This window comes from Glycine max, chromosome 2 (assembly GCF_000004515.6).
Source record: "Glycine max cultivar Williams 82 chromosome 2, Glycine_max_v4.0, whole genome shotgun sequence".
NCBI classification, from domain to species: domain Eukaryota; kingdom Viridiplantae; phylum Streptophyta; class Magnoliopsida; order Fabales; family Fabaceae; genus Glycine; species Glycine max.
Genome location: NC_016089.4, coordinates 2,631,225 through 2,653,000, shown reverse-complemented (window position 1 = coordinate 2,653,000; position 21,776 = coordinate 2,631,225). Strand labels below are relative to the sequence as shown.

The 21,776-nt window shown below is 30.8% G+C and overlaps 1 protein-coding gene across 1 annotated transcript; it reads right to left on the bottom strand.

Annotated features, from left to right (window-relative positions):
• Positions 1-8,224: 8,224 nt before the first annotated feature.
• LOC100784166 (protein JINGUBANG) lies at positions 8,225-9,807 on the bottom strand. The gene has a single exon (XM_003519752.5). It carries the CDS (start codon positions 9,727-9,729, stop codon positions 8,410-8,412), a length of 1,320 nt encoding a protein of 439 aa, XP_003519800.1. The 5' UTR covers positions 9,730-9,807; the 3' UTR covers positions 8,225-8,409.
• Positions 9,808-21,776: the final 11,969 nt, after the last annotated feature.

Here is a 21,776-nt window from a genome sequence, read left to right as displayed (position 1 = left end):
GAACAGATATCTGACCTACATCATTATGCAACCATGCATCCTAAGGAAGATTAGAAGGGAATTCGGTATCAGACTATATGGCTGATAAAGGAAACTCTATTCCTTTGGGGTACTCTTTGGTTAAATAAAGTTTCCCCCCTGAACAGTGTAATCAATTAATATTATTTAATATTTCAAGTATCTTTTAATTTTTGACAAACAATTTTGACATTGAAATAAAAAATATTTTCCTATAATTTCATTTTTAATTTATTTGGATATATTGGAACTCTTCTTCTTTAGATACATAGTCCACTGAATTAAAAAAGAAGAAGATAAGTCCACAAGATTTCACTCATATAAATAACAAATTAATATTTGCAAAATTACATGGATATGATCAAGATCAATCTATTATTTTTTTATAAGAAAATATATTATTAAAAATCGAAGGCAAAACCATAATAACATGTCTATGGAAACTCAAATTTGTGATAAAGATAACGACCAATACTTTAACAATAAGAACCAAATTCTAAATAAGGAAAACTATATACAAGAAGCGAAATTCAAGTCAGGTTATTATATAAGGACTAATAACTTATTTTAACCTAATCTCTTTATATGCGCATATTAGCCTGCGTTTATTTTTCTTGGTTTGATCAGCTCCCCATGAATGTCACACTCTGAGCCCCCATACCTTTCGAATGATCATGAGTATGTGTTAAAATCTTTTGAATCTGTTCTGAATTGTTCTTCTGCATGTCTCTCATTCTGAAAAAAAATGGGTTGTTTCAAAAAGGAATATAGGATGCGTAAATTTTACTTCAAATACATATACCGTGGAACTTCTGCTTTCCTCCTGCGTGTGTGACGTTTGGAGCACACAGTTCATATTTACTTTTTTAAGATGCTGGTTTTGAATTGTTATTATCTTAATTTGATAATTACCTGTATTAACGGAATCCTTAATATATTTGAAATGCCAGCTGTTACATTAATTTAAACTTTGATGTGTGATTTTTCACTTCCAAGCTTGCAGCTTAATTTTAGACGCGTTTGCATAGTCACTTACACAGTGTGTTTGGATTGGCGGTAAGAATCCATGTTAAATCATAAGGTGAAATCACCACAAAAACAACTATTTATTGCTTTAAAAAATCAGGATAAGTTCATCTCAGAAGGTATCACCAAACACGTTCTTAGAATGCCAGAAAATTGCATTCATTAATGCTTAATAAGCAGTTCTTACACCTCAGTATAATGTCTATGTGACTAATTATATTTTAAGAATTGGTTTTTAACCTCATTCAGCTGGAGGATCAAAACAGAATGGAGTTTTCATAATGATTCTTCATATATAGGTAGGCATATTGTAGAACTTAAGTCACTAGGCAGAACTTAAGTTTTCTCTTTAATGAAGCTGAAAAGTGCATGACTAGCAGGTAGCACTTCAGTTTTCTCCTGCACCTTCTAATCCTTCTCAAATTTCAGTGAATTGGCTAAGATGATTATTCACAAAAATAATAATATTCATACATCAAATTTCTATATATACCTTTTCCTTTACACTTTTTTCTGTAGGGAATAGTTAGTGAAAAAAAAGAAAGTCATGCAATTAGTTCCTCTGTATCCCTTTTATCCTTAGGGGAAGGTATTACGGTAATGAAGAGACGCATGTACCCAATTATAGGCTATAGCAAAATGCAATAAATTGTGCAATTAAAACCAGGATATTATTTTACCCGAATTATATAAACCAGTAGAGTTGACGTAGTAGTGAAGAGTATGGGTAATTTACGTAAGGTCTTAGTTCAAATCTTGTTGTCATTATTGTACACCAGAAAAAAAAATTGCTATTCTGTGTCCAAACCTTTGTGAAGGAGACTTAACGAAATAATTAACATCCTTTTACCATTATTATCTGCAGCCTGTGTCTTAACATGCTATTGAAGAAACTCAAGAAAGTCAGTGACAAGTAATAACTATCAACTTTCAAGTAAGTGATATATAGTTTTCAAGAGTGTTCTATAGGCTCACGTTACTGCTAAATAATTGAAGAATGGTCTAGTAGTAATGACTGACGCTCCTGCTGAATTGTTCTTCATGTGCCTATAATGCACATATTGGCATCACAGAAATCATGGTTCAATAATTTGAACTGCAGAAATTTGATGCTTGTGTTAATTTTATATATGTTAGTAGATATTATAGATAAATTGCTCAATGCTAAGTGAATATGCGTAATGAATGCTATGTATGGGATGCGATAACTTACATAGTTACATATTTCAACCAACCACGCTAATTATTGGACTTTGTTGTATCACTTTAAGTCGTATTTGTTGTTTAAGGCACAAATCCCTTTCTCTGATTTTCCTTCTCATGAAATTAACATATGGACTAAAATAGTCTTGCTCTCTAAGAATGTTCTTAGTTATTCAGCCTTCATTTATTGCGTTAAAATAGACTCTGTCAAAGATATTAATTAGTTTTTTTTTACAGAACGGTGTCAAAGATTTTAGTTAAAGCATTTTATCTTTACTTCATCAAATCAAAATATTGTTAATAATTTCTTGATTTAATATTCGTATACTTTTGATCGAAGAGCACTTTGTGAATATATTTGCAACGTGGTTGTTGATGTCAAAATTATTTCCATTAAGGTGTCAAAATATTTTTTCATAAGATTATATGATCAAAATGAAGTTTTTAAGAATAAAAACAGCGATAGACAATGAAGATAAAAAATTTTATTAATTTTTACAATTGATAGAAGTTATTAGAAGTTGTTAATGATTAGAGTCTTTTTTTGTCAATAATCAAATTGAATGTTACCACTTTGTATAACGTACAAGGGAAAGGATTTTGTCATTAAAACTTGTAGAAAGCCCTTAATTTCCACCGTACATCAAAATGTTAGACGAGTCTTAAACCAAGTTATCAATCACTTTACTATTTTAATTTAATTTTAATAATTTTTCCTTTATTTTTTTCCAATTGTTTCTAACAATCACTTAATTATGTGTAAAATTGTCAAAATTGATTCAACTCACGAAATATAAAAATAATGGCCTAAAAAGAACATCAATTTAGCTTAGCTTTGCTTGAACACTACTAAGCGGCTTGATTTTTTTTCTTTTCATTTTTTACTTTTAAATTAATATAAATTTAAGCAAAAATAAATAAATTGGTTTGGCTTGACACGACAGATTAATAGGTTAGGTTAGGTATAGAAAAATATGACTCATGAGAAATTCAGGCTAGCTTATTTTCGGGACTTGAATCCAGCCTCCCCCCCCCCCCCTATTCAGTGAAAATACAATAATACCCTTAATGAAATTTTCACCTCCGTTCTCCCTTCTCTCAACCTTAACACCCCCTCCCTCCCACGACGATATCCCTTCATTGATGACACACCCATCCCTCGACGACACGCTCCTTCTCACGATAGCTCCTCCTTCCTCACCCCCCCTCCCCTCATTCTCACGCTCTTGATCATTCTTCCTCCTTCATACAAACTAAAATTGTAAAATAACAAAATCAATCAAAATCAAATTTAATTAACTCTAAAAAAGCTTTTGGAATGGTCTTTTTGTAAGCAAAATTGTTTTCGGAATGGTTGTTCTGGAGGCATTTTTGCTTACGAAAAGACGATTCTAGAAGCAATTTTTTAAAAAAAATCTGAAACAACCTTTCCAGAAGCGTATTTTGTATATTTTGAAAAGGGGTTCTAGAAATCATTATTGTGCTTACGGAAAGCTCATTCTAGAAGTAACAACTGTAATCCGGAGTAGTCTTTCTGGAAGTGTATTTTGTATTTTCTGAAAAGGATGTTCTAATAAACACTATGTTGGCTTACGGAAGGACCATTCTGAAAGCAAAACATTGCAATTGATAATAGCCTTTCTAAAATGCATACTATTTTTGCTTGCAGATAATGTGTTTTTATATGACTTTTCCTTCCAGAAAGGTCATTTCGTAAGAGTATTTATACCCTTATGGAACGCCTATTCCAAAAAAAGATTCAGAATTCAAAATACAAATGTAATAAAATATACTTGTGGAGTGGAGAGTTGGAGGAGAAGGAATTCTACGACATCGATTTGGATTTGCTTTGGACCTTCAATGGTAGCGGGAAGAAGAATTGAGTTGAGTCAAGAAGAAGAGTTAATTGGAGAAGAATGGGAAATGGGAGGGTCTAGACTTGCATTGGCTATAAGAGAAAGAAGGAGAAGAAGGGAAACAGGGGAAAAAGATAGAAGTAGTAGGTTAGGATTTTTAAAAAAATGGGAGGTGCAAGATACAATAAGGGAGATGCAGAATTTAATTACCTCATTTTCTTCATTTGGTCAATCAACCTTGGCCCATTTTAACAACTCTATTCATTTGTACGTGCATGCCAACAAAGAGTAATTTAAAAGAGTCATTCCTCATTTTAATCCTTTATTTTATTTTGACCAACCAATCAAAGAAAAGTGACTTGTTAGGGGACTGTGAGTGCACATAAGGTATATATTTTCCTTTAAACACGATTTATTTTATATCTAATGATCAATAACTAGGAATAGAACCCTGAACCACTTAGTTAAGAGACACAAATCACTATCACTTACATCTGTTACTCAATGTACAAGTGCACCAATTCGTCCAAGTAGTAATTAAAAATGGTAAGACCGAGCGCCGAGTCCACAGGAACTTTGATTGTACTCAAAGTTTGTTTATGTCCAATTTTAAGCAATCAGTGAACTAAATTTGATATTGGTCAAATAATGATACAGAATATAAAATTTGACATAAATGAAGATAATTAAGTAGAGCACATTAAAGAGATAGAATACAAACACTCATGGGATGAGTTGTCGGTTGAAGTAGAATTACGGAACATGTTGAGACTCAACCTACCAAAATTACTTTTGATGCAACATTAAGGGTTTTTCACTATTTAACATTATTTCGATTATTACCTTCATCCATTAGCATACCCTAATCATGATCCCTCATGCGAAAGAGCCTAAATTACCTAATTTCACTCCTAATCCCTTAAGAGCTATATCAAATAATTTGCTTTAAGAATAAAGATGCATAAATAAGACTAAATAATATCATTCTATCCCTAGACATGGATTACCTAGATGCTCTTTTCAAGTTCTTAGGAGATAAACATTTTCCAATGCATAAACCCTATAATACTACATGTGCATGGGGGATCAAGCCATAAACATGTTATTAAGCACATAAAAGAGAGAATAATATCAAAATAACATTAAATAGATAGTTGGAATAATTACATCAAGAGTGTTTGATTGTTGAGTTCCCAACAATGGATGGTTTAGCCTCTCATTGGCATGAGAGACTTACTAATACAAAAAGAAAATAAGAGGTGTGGAAGAAAATGGAGAAAAGGGTCCCCAAGTGAATGGGTTCTCCCTCTTCTCTCATGCTCTAGCTTCTTATTCTGGTCCCCTAAACGAACTCTCTGATTTCTCCTTTTTTTTTTTCCTTTAAAACGTAGCACAATCATGTTTTTTGACATTGACCGTGCGCTAAGTCTGCATGTGCTAGCTAAGAGCACATGAAAAGTCCAGCTGACATAAGTGACCGCACGCTAAGCTGCAAGATGCAGGCTAAGCCGGAGATGTACGCTAGCCGCCATACGAATGCCAAAACTTTTATTGCTAAAATGGTAGAGTTTTACAAAGCTTAGATTGCTTAGTTTTAAATTCAGTTTATATTTTATATTAGGTAGAATTTTATATTTTAGTTATTTTTAATGAATTTTTGATAGTTTTTTAAGAAAAAATAGATCATTCTGGCAAGAGGTCCAGGTGCCTAAAATCAGTAGAAAGTTCTTGAAAGAGAAATTGTGAAAATTGAAGATAAATGTTAAGAAAATCAAGAACAATATTTTTTAAGGATAAATCACCTGAAAAAGAAGATAATTACTTAAATTAATTAGAGATATTATTTGGTTGTAAATTCTTATAATTATCTCCTTAATTAAACCCAATTACAATTCTATAAATAGAAGGTTAGACATTCATTGTAACATGTAAAAGTCCCGAGCATTTCTTATAATTATATTTTAGACTTTCACCTACTAGACTCCTCCATTATTCTATTAGACACTCTTGGTTTTATTGTATTATTTTTATAAGTGCAATTCCTTGCACCTAGGAGAGGAAAGGATGACCCTTGTTTAATTTCGCTTTAATTTTAATTCAATATTTCATCTTAAGTTCTTTATTTATTTTCTGTACTTGATACTTTTATTTGATTGATTATCTTATAAATGAATTTATGAATTGACTTACGCTTGTTGAAACCCAAACATAAATCAAATACTTAATTGAGATTATCTTTAGAAATAGAATACTCTTAGTTAAATCTTGCTAATTCTCGACCATTAATGTTGATTGCTTGTGTAAATATATCCAAGGGATTAGATATCAAACAAGTAGTTTAGAATCTACGATCATGCGGGAGCTGAGATAAAATATATTAATGAATTGAAAATGAGCAAGAGAAGTGAGTAGAGAATTGTGAAGTTACAACATATCAAACAAATTAAGTCTAAAAATCAACATTATCATCCAAGTTTAATGTTTCTATCTTTACTTAATATTTTATTATCATTTAATTTTAATTATAATTTATTTCGTAACAATCACAAAACAAAAATAAAAAAAATCTAACTTTTAATTAAATAATTATATAAAATCTTTCATTTATTTTAATTACTACATCACAATTTGATTACACTTAACCTATAAGTTAAATCTAACATCAAATAAAATTCTAACGCATAAAAATGTTACCCAAATGGTGGGGGTGAGGTGAATCCTCTTTATCCAACCAGATCCTGATTATATGGGGTGGGGGGTAGTATCCTCCGGAACAAATTAATTAAATTACCCAATTGATTATATTCTGCATTAGTTTTATTCCTCTTGGAGATAATAAAATTGTATCCTGGTCCCACGTTACCGAACCGATTCATGCATAATAATAAACAAGCAACAAGTTCCGAAGATGAATTAGCAATTTGAATATTAACTATGAAAATTGAACAAAGTAGGAGATTTTTCTTTAAAAAAAAATTGTACTTGTGGGCAAAATCATGCAGATATAAATAATTGTGAATGAGATATGAGAATTGAGAGCTTGTAGTAGTGCGCTACAGCCTACACAAAATCAAAATCAAAGAAGGGGGGGTAAGGCAGTGGAAGTATGGAACGTCTTGGATAAGTCCATTTCCTGACGTTAGGTATATATGAAAGCAGAAAATTTTTTAGATCCATTATTTGCGGTCTAAAAATATATTCTACACGTTAAGGTTTTCTTACTTTTGAAGCTATGTTTGGTATTAAATTCTTCTGTATTCATTTTCATTCCTCGAAAATTTTGAAAGAAAAAGTTACTCATAAGTTTCTAGGTAATGCAACTTGCACTTTGAAGTTTCCCGTACAACAAGAAAGGACAAGTAACAAGTAACCATTCTGTTTTGCTAACCTCCCAAACGTGATGTTTTTGTCTCCTTTTCCAGTCAAAAGAAGAACGGAGAATTGCATATCTCAAGAAATAAGGAAATTTGTGGAAAATTTACAAAACTAAGATGACACTAGGTTTGATATTTTTTGTTTTCATTTTCAATAATATTAAAAGTATGTGTGTTTAAAATGTAGAGAATGTTTCCACTGAAAACATTTTTAAATTAGAGCCCAATTTTGAAAACGCCCAAAAGTTGTTTACAGTGTTTCGTTGTTAAACTTTGGAGAATGAAAATGATGACAATGCGGTGGCAAAACTGTAATTATGATGAAAATCTCCACTTCCTTTTTTTTTTTTTCATTTGATAACACTACTAAGAACTAGCGGCCAAGCGCCTCTGATGTAGTGGTAAGATAGTAATCTCCCACGGTAGTGACCAAGGTTCGATTCCTGTATACTACAAAATTATTTTGATATAAAAAGTTGAGATACTGTATAATTTTCTTATAGGCAATCGAGAATTTTAGACTATATGCTCAAAAGTTATTTTGAGATAGCTATTTTTTCTCAAACTAAATTTTAACCTAAAGAATTTAGATCAGTTCCTGGAATAGAATGAGTGAGTATGATAAACTTTTTAATATCATATTTAACTTTCACTGATAAAGAAAAAACTATAGTGACTCTCACCCACAAAACCAAATTATCTAAAGCGAATAATCCAAGTATGTATGACGTACAAAAAAAATAAAACTTAGTGGTATGAATCCATCTCCAGATCTTCTATATTTTTTTAGTCAAAGTAGTAAAAATACCACTACACCGAAAACAAAAAGTCAACTTACACATCAAAATAACAAAAAAAACAAAAAACAAAAAATTCTCATCCTATTTACAAATCCAATGAAGGAAGTAAAAAATAGTAGTAACCAAAAAGAATCACAAGGGAACGCGTATTTGCCAGACTTTAATGTCACAATCCAAACCTGCACTGTAAACCAGATAAGACCTACTATCATCATCCTCATGAGGACCACCACCACCACCACCACTGTTGGAGTCAACAGCCATAGCCAAACACTTCACGGGTCGTCGATGACTTTCCAGCACCGCCAAACACGAATAGTAACTCTTCTTCTCATTCTCAACGCTTCTCCTCCATATCCTAACACTGTTATCAGCAGATCCGCTACACACCAAGTCAGACTCCACCACCAAACACAGTATGGCTTTCGTGTGCCCCCTTAAAGCACCCACCACCACCATGTTATTGTTATTATCTTCATCACCCTCCCACACTAAAATTGACCTATCACACGCACCTGAATACAACACTGACCCATCAGAGTTAAGAGCAAGAGCGTTAACAGCAGATTTATGCTTCTCCAATGTTCCTATTAGAGAATGCTTTTTATCTCCTTCTAACTTCTTCCACATCTTTATTTTCGTATCCGCAGAACCTGTATAGACAATACCGTTATTCGACAAAATTAAGGAATTAATTGCATCCTCGTGCGCGTTTTTAACAGACTCCAGACACTTGAAATCCGAGGTTCGCCAGATTTTGAATGTTCTGTCCCACGACGCAGAGTAGAGAAGAGACCCGTCTTGGGAAAGTGCGAGGGCGGAGACGGTGTCCACGTGATGCACCCACGTGCGCTTCTTGTGGCGGCGAATCTCGACGTAGTTCTCGGAGGAGAAGAGTTTGGAGAACCGGTCGTGGAGCGTGGGAAGCGAGGCGACGCATTTGTAGTAGTTGGGGTTGTTATTATTATTACCGGGTTGGTCGGTTGTTTTCCAGACGCGGATTTTGTGGTCTTGGTGAGCCGTGAATAGCTTGTCGTGTGATACGATGAGGGACTTGATTGGCGCGTTGCTGTTCACAACAATAGTGGTATTAGGTAGAGGTTGTTCTCCACTTATATATTTTAATTCGGTCGATGTAGGGTCTCTGCTGCATGCTCTTATTTCTCCGTTCGAGGAGGCGCTGTAGAGAGACTTGCCGTGCAGGGCGAGGGAGAAGATCGTGGAGGTGTGGCCCTTGACGGTAGTTACAAGTTTGTGGTGGGTGGTTTGCGGTTGTTCTTCGGGGTGGTGCAGTTTTTGTGGGGTGAGGGAGGGAATGGAAGGGAGGCTTGCTTGTGAAGAGAGGGAGGATGAGGTTGATGATTCGAAATGAAGGTGATCATGGGATTGTGGTGGTTGTTGTTGTTGGTCTTGTTGTGAGTGGCAACACAAGGGACGTTGAAGAAGTCCCATTTTTTTCGTTTTACGTTTTTGGATGTGTTGGCTTTTGGCTCTTGTTTGTGTGGGTGTTCTGAGGTGAGGTGGGTTTTATAGAGACATGTTCGTGTTATCAATTTCAAAGATGGGAGACGGAGCATGTTAGTAGTTTGCATTAGGCATGGCTGAGGACCAATGTGTCGCCCCCTTGTTCCCTTCACAATTATTTTGACTATTTTTTTAAAATAATTAATGACTTGTTTAGTCCAAACTTGGCTACAACTTAGTTTTCTTTATAGAAAATAATTGTTTTGATATAATTAGTTCTTTTTTTAAAAAATAATTCCTAAACTCTAAAAAAAATTAAACTCTCAATCAATAAACATTTTATTTATATAATTTTAAAAATAATTATCATAAACTCAATAAAATGAGATATTGTATAAGGAGTGATGGGTTTTATAGAGACACGTTGGCAATTGAAAGCTGGGAACGGATCATGGAACATGTTAGAGATTTGCAATTAGGCATGACCAAGGTGCCCCAATTGAGACTTTATATTGTCCTCTTCACACTAAACATTTATTTTATTTTATTTTTCTATTCCTTCTTCGTCCCCCTCACTCAGATGTTGGACAATTTGGCTCACACTTAGTCTTTTGTAGTTACTTACTTGAGATTATGAGACTCTGTATTATTTTGGTCTTTTTGGTTGGGGGCCTCTTGGTTCACACACTTGAACCAATCGTATGTCAATCAATACACTTAGGTTAATTACGAGAAGATTAGATAGGACAATTACGATCGAGGGATTGCTACATAAATCCTTATGCTTGACCTAAGAAAATAGATTACACTTTATACTTGTTCTTGATTAGGTCTCCTTTTGAGACATGATCTAACTACAATAATAATTTTATATAAATATAAAGTGTTTATTAATTTTATTGATAATTAATTTTTGTAAAAAAAATTTAACTGGTCACATTTCCACACTCTAATGAAATATTATTTTGGGAGTCAAATATAAATAAAAATAACTAATTTCATATTAATTTATAAGAAATTAAGTTAAGTTAATTCAGTTAACATATTAACAAATTATTAGTCATAATATTAATAAGTTTAATTTCCTTAAGTAAAATCTCGAATTTGAATCTGATGGATGAAAAAATATATTTACAAAAGGAGAACCTCACCAAAAAAAAGTATTTGAAATTAGAATTTATATTAATTTATTATTTTGAAATAATATAATTAAGTAGAGTGAAAATGGTTAAAATTTAATTTGTTTATATTTAAATTTGTCAAACTTTTTTTTTTGTTACCATTGAGTCTGGCGGATTGCTTTTTTCACACATATTTCTATCTTTTGATTCCTTACATTTTAATTATGTTTTATTATTATTTTTAGATCACATGTATTCTTTATTGAAAATAAGTGTTTTTTAATTATATAAGTATAGACACAATTATTTTTTGGTGTTAATCAGGATATTTCTTAGTTGGAAGAAAAAGATTAATTTCCGAGATACTGAGATTCATTATTTAAATAATTTATTTTTTCTAATAGATATTTTTTTATACACAAATCAAAAATCAAACTCATAATCACATATTTAAGAGACAATTTTATCTATCAATTATGTCATACTATATATTAATAGTACATACACACAATTTAATACAAAGTATCAAAGACTATTTATCCCATTATCAAGTAAGGAATAGAAAGTTGTTGAGACATGACACACTTCTTTATTATATACTTAGTTGAAAATTTGGATTAAAAAGTATTTAATGGCCAATGGGCCATTTAATTCGAAGGATAGAGGTTGTGAAAAAGAGACATAACTTCATTAGTTTATCCAAAATTAAAAAAGAGACATACTTCATTAAATTCAAGGGATCGATGTCCTTCATTAAGACTTTGATAAATTATTACTATTTCTCTTGCACTGGAGTAGGAGTAATTGGATTTTAGTCTTCTTCCAACCAATTTTAGCATGAAACATGTGTGCAAGCGGCTGTTAAGATTCCTCGACCGAGTAATCAAGAAGAAAAGAAAGTCAAACCAAATTGTACGTGGAAAAAAAAAGTAGTATATATTAATTGAGTCAACAAGTTAGTTAATACTATGGCAAAGTGGACTGTGTGAACCATATGAACAGCTAGGGATATCCCTATTCCATTTCCCCATGTGAATTTTATCCAAAATTTAAGGGGAATTCATGGACCATTTGTTCGACATTGCTTGCCCCAGGTAGCAAGCAAGTTGGGGAAGGTTATTGTTTCCTGCATCTCCCAAGTTGCTTCCAACACCTCTTTTATGGCTTTGGAATGGTCAATTCAGAATGTAAAATTACAATACAAAATGCATCTCTTTTTTAGGTTCTGGAATGTAAAAAAGAAAACATTCTAGAAAGGGTGCAAGAAGCAACTTGGAGGTGCAGGAAGTAATTAACAGCCGTTGGGGAAATCATTCCAGCACACAAGATTGGTGATCCGGGTACTGTGTGGCTTTGCGGTGTCACTATAGCTGATTTTCATGAGATCAAAGATCAATCGAGATGATTCCACGAAAGAGGTTTCGATGCAAGTTGGGAAATTTCCCCACTTTTCTATCCCCCCTTTCTTTCTTTTTAGGTAGTAATTTATGGTCTTGGCGACACGGAATATGGTAGCTGCTAAAAACCAATCATGTATGGATATATAAAGGCTACTATATGGTGCATGATCATTTCCAATGTTTTTATATTGGTTCTCTCTAAATCTATATCTGGTTGGGGACCCATAGCCAGAGGGCTATTTCATCATATATTTCTTAACCCTTTCCATGACGCGTAGTCGCGTATGATTGAGGCTCCACCACTTGCACAAACTTTACAGTAGACAATGTGGATATTTGTTATATCGTGTACGTACATGAATCCTAGACTTTGATATATCATATGTGCATACTTCAAGCCAACCGAACATTATATATTCAGTACTACTGATCTAATATCTATGATTTCCTTAGGATAGTTATGGAAAGCACTAGTGGAATTTCTTATGTTGTCCATAAATGTATCGTTTTCATTAGCAACAAATTAAAAATTTCCTTCTTTTTTTTGACAAACATGCAAGTAACTTGTCTATTATTTAATTAAAGGCGGTGATTCAACACAAATTAGTAGGTTGTTACTTGCAATAGGACACTACTTAGTTTATGATGAGACCAATTTTTATGTGACACATAATCAAATGTTATTAATTATATTTCACAAATTAAAAAATATTAACACCTGCCATAGATATTAGTAGTTAAAATCATGGAAAGGTGATAGTTCAAGATCAAATAATTATTTCTTGTATTTTAAGACTTAAACAAGTAACAACTATAACAAACGCATCAATTATCAAACTATATTTGGATAGACGAAGCTAATAGATCGGTATAGATGATTAGTTAAATTAAAAAAAATAATAAAACTGGAAAACTTAAAAATAATAGCAAAAAATAAGGACTAGTCAAGAAATTTATTCTTTTAGAAAAAAAAACATTGAAAAATATTTTTAAAAAACTTTGAAACAAGATTTTTATTTAAGGAGTTATTTATTTATAGAAAAAGTATCAACACGCACTTTACGACATCTGCAATAGGAGAATGAAAGCTATAGATAAAAAAAAGGTTTATGCTATTTAATTACATCCTCTGTTTACCTAATACACCCCTTTTCATTTTCTTCCCTTAAATCCACTCCACTCATCTCTTTCTCCCTCTCACGTAACTCTCTTCCAGAAATACATGCAACCCTTCAAACTATACATCAGGTTCCAATTCCATGCAAATATGGGAGGTGTAAATAGTAAAAGTATAAGAGTAAAGGGGAACCCAATTCAAATGACACAACTATACATCAGGTTCAATTCCATGCTAAGTAGGCAGTTACTATTGGCACTACCACATGGATTTTAAATATTTCTGCTTCTTCCAAAAATACCCTTTTCACGGATATATGATTTTGTTGGCAAAATACACAACAAAATCATATTTTCCTAGTGTAAAAGTGGTATAAAAAAATTACATAATGAACACGTGATTCTATTGTATATTTTATGATTTTTTAAAATTAATTATAAATACAATATGCCTTTTTTAAAGTAATCACATTAATTATGATATAATTTATCATCTTTAATAGTAATCATTATCTTTTTGTTTTTAATTAAAATTGAATTCATTGGATAAAAATTACCATTTATGAATGTAACTGAATTAATTATATGAATTATCTTTATTGATAATAATCAAATCAATTTATAATATTAATTTGTATCATAATTATTTTTATTACAATTAAAAATGGTAATGTATGTCTAAATTAATTATACTTTTTTCGAAAATTTTAATGAAACAATGTGTAAGAGTGAAAAAAAATACACAACAAAAACATTTCATTAACAAAATACACAACAAAATCACACTTTTGTTGTATTTTTTTTTTGGACTCCCTCATACACAATGTATTTTTTTTTTGTCAACGGAATCATGGGTATAAATAAACTTACCAAGTCTCACATATGTCCAACGAAACAGAGGGGAAAAGAAAATAGTGAGAGAGAGGAAAATAATGGGAATGTTGTGATGGAGGAATGAAAGAGGAAGAGAGAAGCATTGAGTGTGTTCAGAAGGGTAGGATGATCATTTTGCTATGACTTATAGTGCTATTAGCAAAGTTTATAATGACAATAGCAGCGCCCTGCAAAGTATGTATATCCTTTAACTTTGGGCTCTAGGCCCTCTTGAACTCACTCACGTGTCAAAACTCAACCTCCAAGGTGAAGTGGGCTGATGCTGCGGATATGGATTTCTTTATGTCTAGTTAATTTTTACCATTAGGATTGCTACTATTGTCAAAATGGTATTGTTTCTAGCTTAACAAATTAAAATGATATAGGTTGGGTTATTTACAGTATAGTTTTTAGCTTAAAATTAGAGAAGTACGTATAATGCCAAATTGCACTTTTTGCATTTCCTCTCTTACCTGCACGCATTACTAGGTTTAACTTAAAAAATAAGCCTTTCTCTCAGATTCCATTTTCATTGATGATCTATTTTAAATTAGTGGAAATTTACTTTACTGTCAATTCAACTATGTTAGATAATATTTGATAAGATTGAAATATGTTCATAAAACATAACTAGCATTAATAGGTTTTATGCAGAGGCTAAGGCAAAACACATATTTAATTTCTATTTGGTAATTAATTTTATGTCATTTTAACGACCTAAACACAATTGATTGCTATGTGCAATTTAATTTAATTTATAGGAAAAATATGGACTATATTAATTATGTTCATATAAAACATAACTAGCATTAATAGCTTTTATGCAGAGGCTAAGGCAAAACATATATTTAATCGTTATGTGGCAATTAATTTTATGTCATTTTAACTACCTAAACTTATTTGATCGCTATGTGCAATTTAATTTATAACCAAATATGGACTCGTCAAGGTAAGACACGGAAGAAATTGTCTAATTTGGAGGAACATTAATTACAAATTAATTTTTTTTATCCGTAAAAATTGAATATTAGTGGATTTACAATAATTTCTATATATAAAAAAATCTATAGAAGGGATTTGATTTTGCAAAATAGTCGTCACTAATCATAATCAGGATGTGTTTGGAATGAACGAGATAAATAATATTAAAAAAATTGTATTTTTTTTTAAACTCATATTTTTTATATTCTATTTTAGTTTAAAAATTTATCTTTTATTTTTATATTTTCTATTTCAATCCTCTAAATTAAATCAAATACCCCTCACTCGGTAGAATGCTCAGAAACATAATTCGTGCCACACTCTCTCCTTGGTTGAAAACTGCTTGTTATATAGAACTGTCTTATATTAATTGAGTGGTCTGTTGTCATGCAAGGTTTGTCATTATTGCCTATTTTCTTGAATAACGAAAGCAATAAGCAGGATATAAGAACTGTAATAGTATATATAGGTAATTTAATCACGATCAATCCATCGAATTTAAATTTGAAATATATTGGTGTTGATTTTTGAATTTTAAATTATTTTTATGGTTCACACTTGAGTTTTTTATGTAGTTTTTTTTATTCGAGTTGATGAAAGACATTTGATGTTTCTGTAAAAATATAAATTTCCATTATATGATTTTTGTGTGGTATAAAAATAACTCAGAAAAGTGTTAAAAACACCCATAATGGTCAATTGGTCATCCTTATCTAAACTCAAATGCAAGTTGCACCGTAGCTTTTGTTAAATCAATCTACATTTCAAACAGCAACCCTTTATATTATTATTATTATTACTAAACTAATAATATAATAAATAGTAAAAATAATTATCTTTTTAATAATACTATAAAAAATTCCGTCTTAATAATATTATAATAAATTATAATATTATAATTGATATATCAAATTTTATGAACCTGTTAGTTAATATTTATATAATATATTAAATTCTATATATTTATATTGTAACCTACTGTATTATTAATATGACTACACCCTACGTATGTATATATAAAATACATATGAATTTAACAAAATAATTATACTGCATATAAAATAATTATATATTATTATATATTTAAACAATTATCTGTTAATAATAGTAAAAAAAATATTATGATAAACATCAACATATCATAAAGATATTTAAAATAATAATAATGTTAGTTAATATTTGTAATATTATAAAAAATCTTATATATATTATTGTTGTAATCTTCAAATAAATGTAAAGTGAATAAAAATAACACTAATATAATGGATATAAACAATACTAATAAAATATTAAAAAAAAAGAATAGTACATTTTTTTTTATTGCATTACAATCTTAATAAAAAAAATATAACTACTATATGAATATACCAATTTAAAATTTAAAATATAGAAAAATAATATTACAAAAAGGAAAATAAGAAAGATAATAACTTTTATTGTAATAATAAAATGATTTTATAAAAATAAAAAAAATTACACGAAGATATAAGGTTTTTCTAAATTGAAAACACTTTAAGAATAAAAAGAGACATAAAAGGAAAAACAATTTCAGCCCACTATTGAAAATAACATAAAACAATATAGAAAAAATTAGGCAAAATAATCTTTTTGATCTTTTATTTTAATTTTTTTGGTTCACTTTGAACCTTTATCTTTTAAAATGTCTATTTAATTATTTATTTTTTTAAAATGATTCATAATGCTCTATCAATCTAAAGTTAACATTGTTAAGTAGTTTGCAAATACTAACGGCTTTTAGTTGCCATAAATGAACAAAATTTTTCAAATTGAAAATCATAAAGTGGATGATGTCGTGATGGAGGCTCAATTTTTCTTCCTCTCTAAGCTTCTTCCAAGGCGATCGGTGCAATAAGGCTTTCCTCCACAACATGTCTTCTATGAGATTTTGAGAGTTGAAACCTGGTGCTCCGTTTCAGATTAATGTTGCGTTTCAGATCCACAATGTTGACAGATCTCAAGGTCTTCTATTATGAGATTTAGGGGTTTTATTTTTGTTTTGTTTTTCAAATCAACATTCGCATATATGGGGCATCATGCACATTTGAATTTTGTCTAGAATTTGTTTTTCCGAAACTTGGTGTTGCATTTTCGACAAATTTGAGCATTGGTTTTTGGATCGAGGTTGGGGTGGAGGCACGGTGGTCGTGCACCACTAGTTTTGATGCATTGCCATGTAGTTGGTTCCTCCGTCCATTGTGAAACAGAGGAACTTGTGTGGATGGGAATTGCTTTGTGGGATTAGAGGAACTTGTGGCATGTGGAGAAGAGGATCCACAAGTTCTCGAAATGTCAGAGGTCACCGATGCCGTCGACGAGGAAGAGATTATACAGCTTGAGGTTTGAAGAGAGAGGAGGAAGGAGAAGAGAGAAGAAGAGAACGGGAAAGATGAAGAGAAAAAACTTATATTTTGTGACGGTTTTTAATTTTCAATATCTTTATTTCATTAATAACATCAAGAAAATAAATAATTATTTTGAATTAATTTTAAAAGTTAAATGATTAAAATTAATTTTTTAAAAAATAAATGATTAAACTGAATCAAACAAATAAGATAAAAGATTAAATAAGTTATTTGGCCAAAAAATTATTATACAATTATAATTATTTTTTCATCGCCTTTATTAGCCATGGGTTCAGGTCATCGCAGGTTTAGACTACGTTCAGGGTCGACCGAGCATACAAACATGATAACATGCCACTTTACAAAATTGACATTCGACTTGGTCGTTGAAAGGCACATAAACTGCCAAAACTTATACTCTGTCGACCTCTTCTAGGAAAGGAATGAAGCCCGTCCACATTTTCTAGTTTTGTTTTTTTTGTTGAGTGGTCACATTTCCTCCTTCTTAGTGTTAATACTGTGTTTTGTACTACCATGGATGAGACCCTAGTGCCATAGCTCTATAATTCAACCAAAATGCTTTAAAAGAACTGGTCCTGAGAGTTCGTTGAATTTTCGATAGATCCAAGAAATACAAAGAAGAAAATTCATCATGATATATGGCGCAAACATTGATGGAGTCATGGAGCCCCATATTGTCCTCATAAGAGCATATCGTAAGAGCCAGTGTCGGAGTCCGGGACTATATATCTTACCCACGGAGTAATATATATTATTCATGTATTTTTATTTATCATTCTTTATTTTTTAAATACTACTAATTTATAACATTTTTTTTGCTTCAAAAATAAATAAATTATTTAATAACATTGACTAGTTTGAACTAATTTTAGCGGCCATAAAATATAATATGTTTTTATATTTTTAACTGTTTTTAATGTTCTCTTAAAAAAAATACTGTTTTTAATGTTATAGCTAGGTTCATAATAAGTTTATTGACAAGTTCAGTGGTATGCAGTTAGTTTTTAAATCTATTGATCTTTTTAATGAACACGTTAATCTGCAAGTTTATTTGGTTTATTTAAGGATAAGTTTATCAAGATATTTAAAGTAATAGAGGTCTTTAAATAAACCAACAAGTCAAATTAAACTTAATTATATGGAGTATATATAAAGGTCAAATTAGACCTAAAAAAAGCCCATAACAAACTAATTAATTACATACTAGACTTGGCAATGATTATATAAAGCAAGTCAAGCTAGACTTAGACATCCTTAGGCTTGTTGATGGTGGCCATAGTGTTCGCTGCTCTCTCCTTGCTCCACACAAGGATGAATGGTTTATTGATAGACTTGATAAACAATGGCCAATATACTGGTAGGCTTGTCTTTTTGTTGGAATGACTTATTCACACAGTGAACAATACAATTTTGGTTTGTACATACATCTTGAATTATAGACAACAATATTCGATTTTACTTTGGCTCTAGGGAATAATTTAGTGGGGCTCAACATGCTATAATGAGGATGGAGGAGTGATATTTCACATTTGTATTCTCTGTTTGTCAATATATTTGTGGTCGATTTCTACAAATAAATAAATAAATTGCTATCTTTTCTCTCACACAAAAAAGACGGCGGTAGTTCTTTGAGAATCGCTATATTAATTTGACTGTAATTTTTTTTTTCAATTCCAGTGTACAATGAATCTTTAAGAATCCAACTTCGTCGTCCAACTACATATGCATGTCTCAAGGGATGACAATGTTGTATTGTTGTCACTTCAAATTTGGCCCCCCCCTTTTTTTTTAAGAGATTTCACCTTTGGATTGGTAATTAGCAGCCTAACTGTAGATGTCAAATGAACTGGACTTAAAATTCACGTTGCATGACCTTCTTTCTTTCTTATTCTTCTCATGAACCGTGGAACATATAAATTATAAGTGAAGTTGTTTGATTTCTTTTCTTTCAAAAATTAAAATATTTTTTTTTTTTAATTCTAGCATTTATTTTTCGTTAGATAAAATGATATCTTGGGCCTCAAAAAGAATTTTAGGAACTACATGTTAACATGCCACCACAAATGCATTAGAATGGTTACATGACTTTCTATCGAACACATGAGTAATTAACCGACATCCTATGTCCTATAATAATAAGAACGAAAAATATCAATTTTAAATTTTAGAAAGATATGAAAAACCAAAGAAAAACTTTTATACATATATCAAAATTAAAATATGATCATAAGATATATTTAACCCTTTTGGAAAGGGTGAATTTGGAAGGGAAGCTTTTCTTAATGATGAAGCTAAGTTTTTATCTTTTAGTATGAGCAAGAGTTAAAAATGGTTCTTGAACAAGGACGACTGATGTTATGCTAGCTAGTTTTAAGACATAACATAAATATTCATATAATTTCATCATATATTTAATGGTTTAAAGTCTTGTTTGGATAAAAAAATATATAAATATTTATAGGAGGAAAAAAAAAATAAAAATATAAGATGATTGAGCTTTTTACTAAGTTAAAATTACTTTTATAAAAAAATTAACTTTTCTAAAACTTGAAAATGCACAAGTTAATTTTAATTTGGAGACATTAATTTATCTTCTTAATTTTTTCTCTTATAAATAATTATGATTTTTAATCTAAATTGGACCTAAATATTAATTAAACAAGCTTCACCCATAATTGAGGCGCCATGGGCTTACTAAATGTGGGAGACCATCACCTCCTTTATCTTTATGACGTTACCCAACTTTTTTTAGAAAAAAAAAAAAAGAAAAGTGAATTTCATAAAAAAACTCAAGCTGTACCTTGGAATAAGGAATGCTAACAGCCAGCCAGAAATCTGATATAGATCTCGTCCAAGATCAGCAAATAAAAACGTATACGAGCCTCTCCAAACCATGCAACAAAAGTGGCAACTTAAAACAGAACAAAACTCACTATAAATACAAAGACCAGATTTAGGCTCCCTTCAGGAGAGTCTACCTTGTAACCTTTGACATGAAATTTGTCAACAAAATGAGATAATAAAATATTTCTCTTTTATTTTTAGAAATATTTCTATGATATTTGTATATGAATTGAAAAAGATAAATAAGTGGGAGATAAAAATAATTATATATAATATAATATAATATAATATAATATATGAACTTTTTGATATTTAAATAAGAAAAATATTCCATAAACACCTCAATTCGAAGAGAGAAAGAAATAGAAAAAAAAAGATAAATATAATAAGTGATATATATTGTTTGGGTACGTACCAGAAAAGAATATTACTTTTTTTACAAACGAAATTTTCTTAAGAAAGATATTACAATGGTACTATAACCTACTTGCAAAAGTCTTACAAAACCCATCTTAAAGGGATAAAAAGCATTACATAACAGGATCAGTATACCCTATTCACCAAAAGAAAGGATCAACATACCCATAGAAAAAAGAACATTGATGATTACTATATATCCATCTAGGCCCTTAAATCAAGTTCACGATATCTACCCTTTATCAAGTCAAAAAATCATTGAAATCAAAAGCTAGCTTGAAACACAATATTAATATAATCAAAAGTAGATCACACCACAGTGTATCAAATAAGTGATGATCATGACAAACAGTTCACATGTTTTTCCATTAGAAAAGAGAGTTTAGACCGAACATAACAAGCACAGATATCATACATTAATTACTCTTTAAACATTTCTCTATAGATAATGAAATCAATATACTATATATTAAACTCTCCCTCCTCATTAATCCTTGTCCTTTTTGATGAAACTTGAAAAACCTTTTGTATTTTTTACGAATATACGTATATATCTCAGATTGTATATTTTCTACTAGCAATATATGCCATAATGATAACAACAAAGACAGCTTTTAGACTTCTAGGTTTTTTCAGTAATTAAAGTCTTTTGTGACATGGGATTTAGGTCGACGTCGACCTGTCCGACATTTGAACAATGGACAAGCATGAAACCACTTCGTGTGTCACCATACCCTGAGATATTGTTGCAACTTGCAACTTCCACAGTCGGAGATTATCCAACTTTTTGTGTGGTTGAAGACAAATGCTTTTACCAGTCATCACTTTTTTCTCTCTTTATATGCACTACAAGAGAATTGAACACATATTCCCGATGTCATATACACATAGTACCGAGT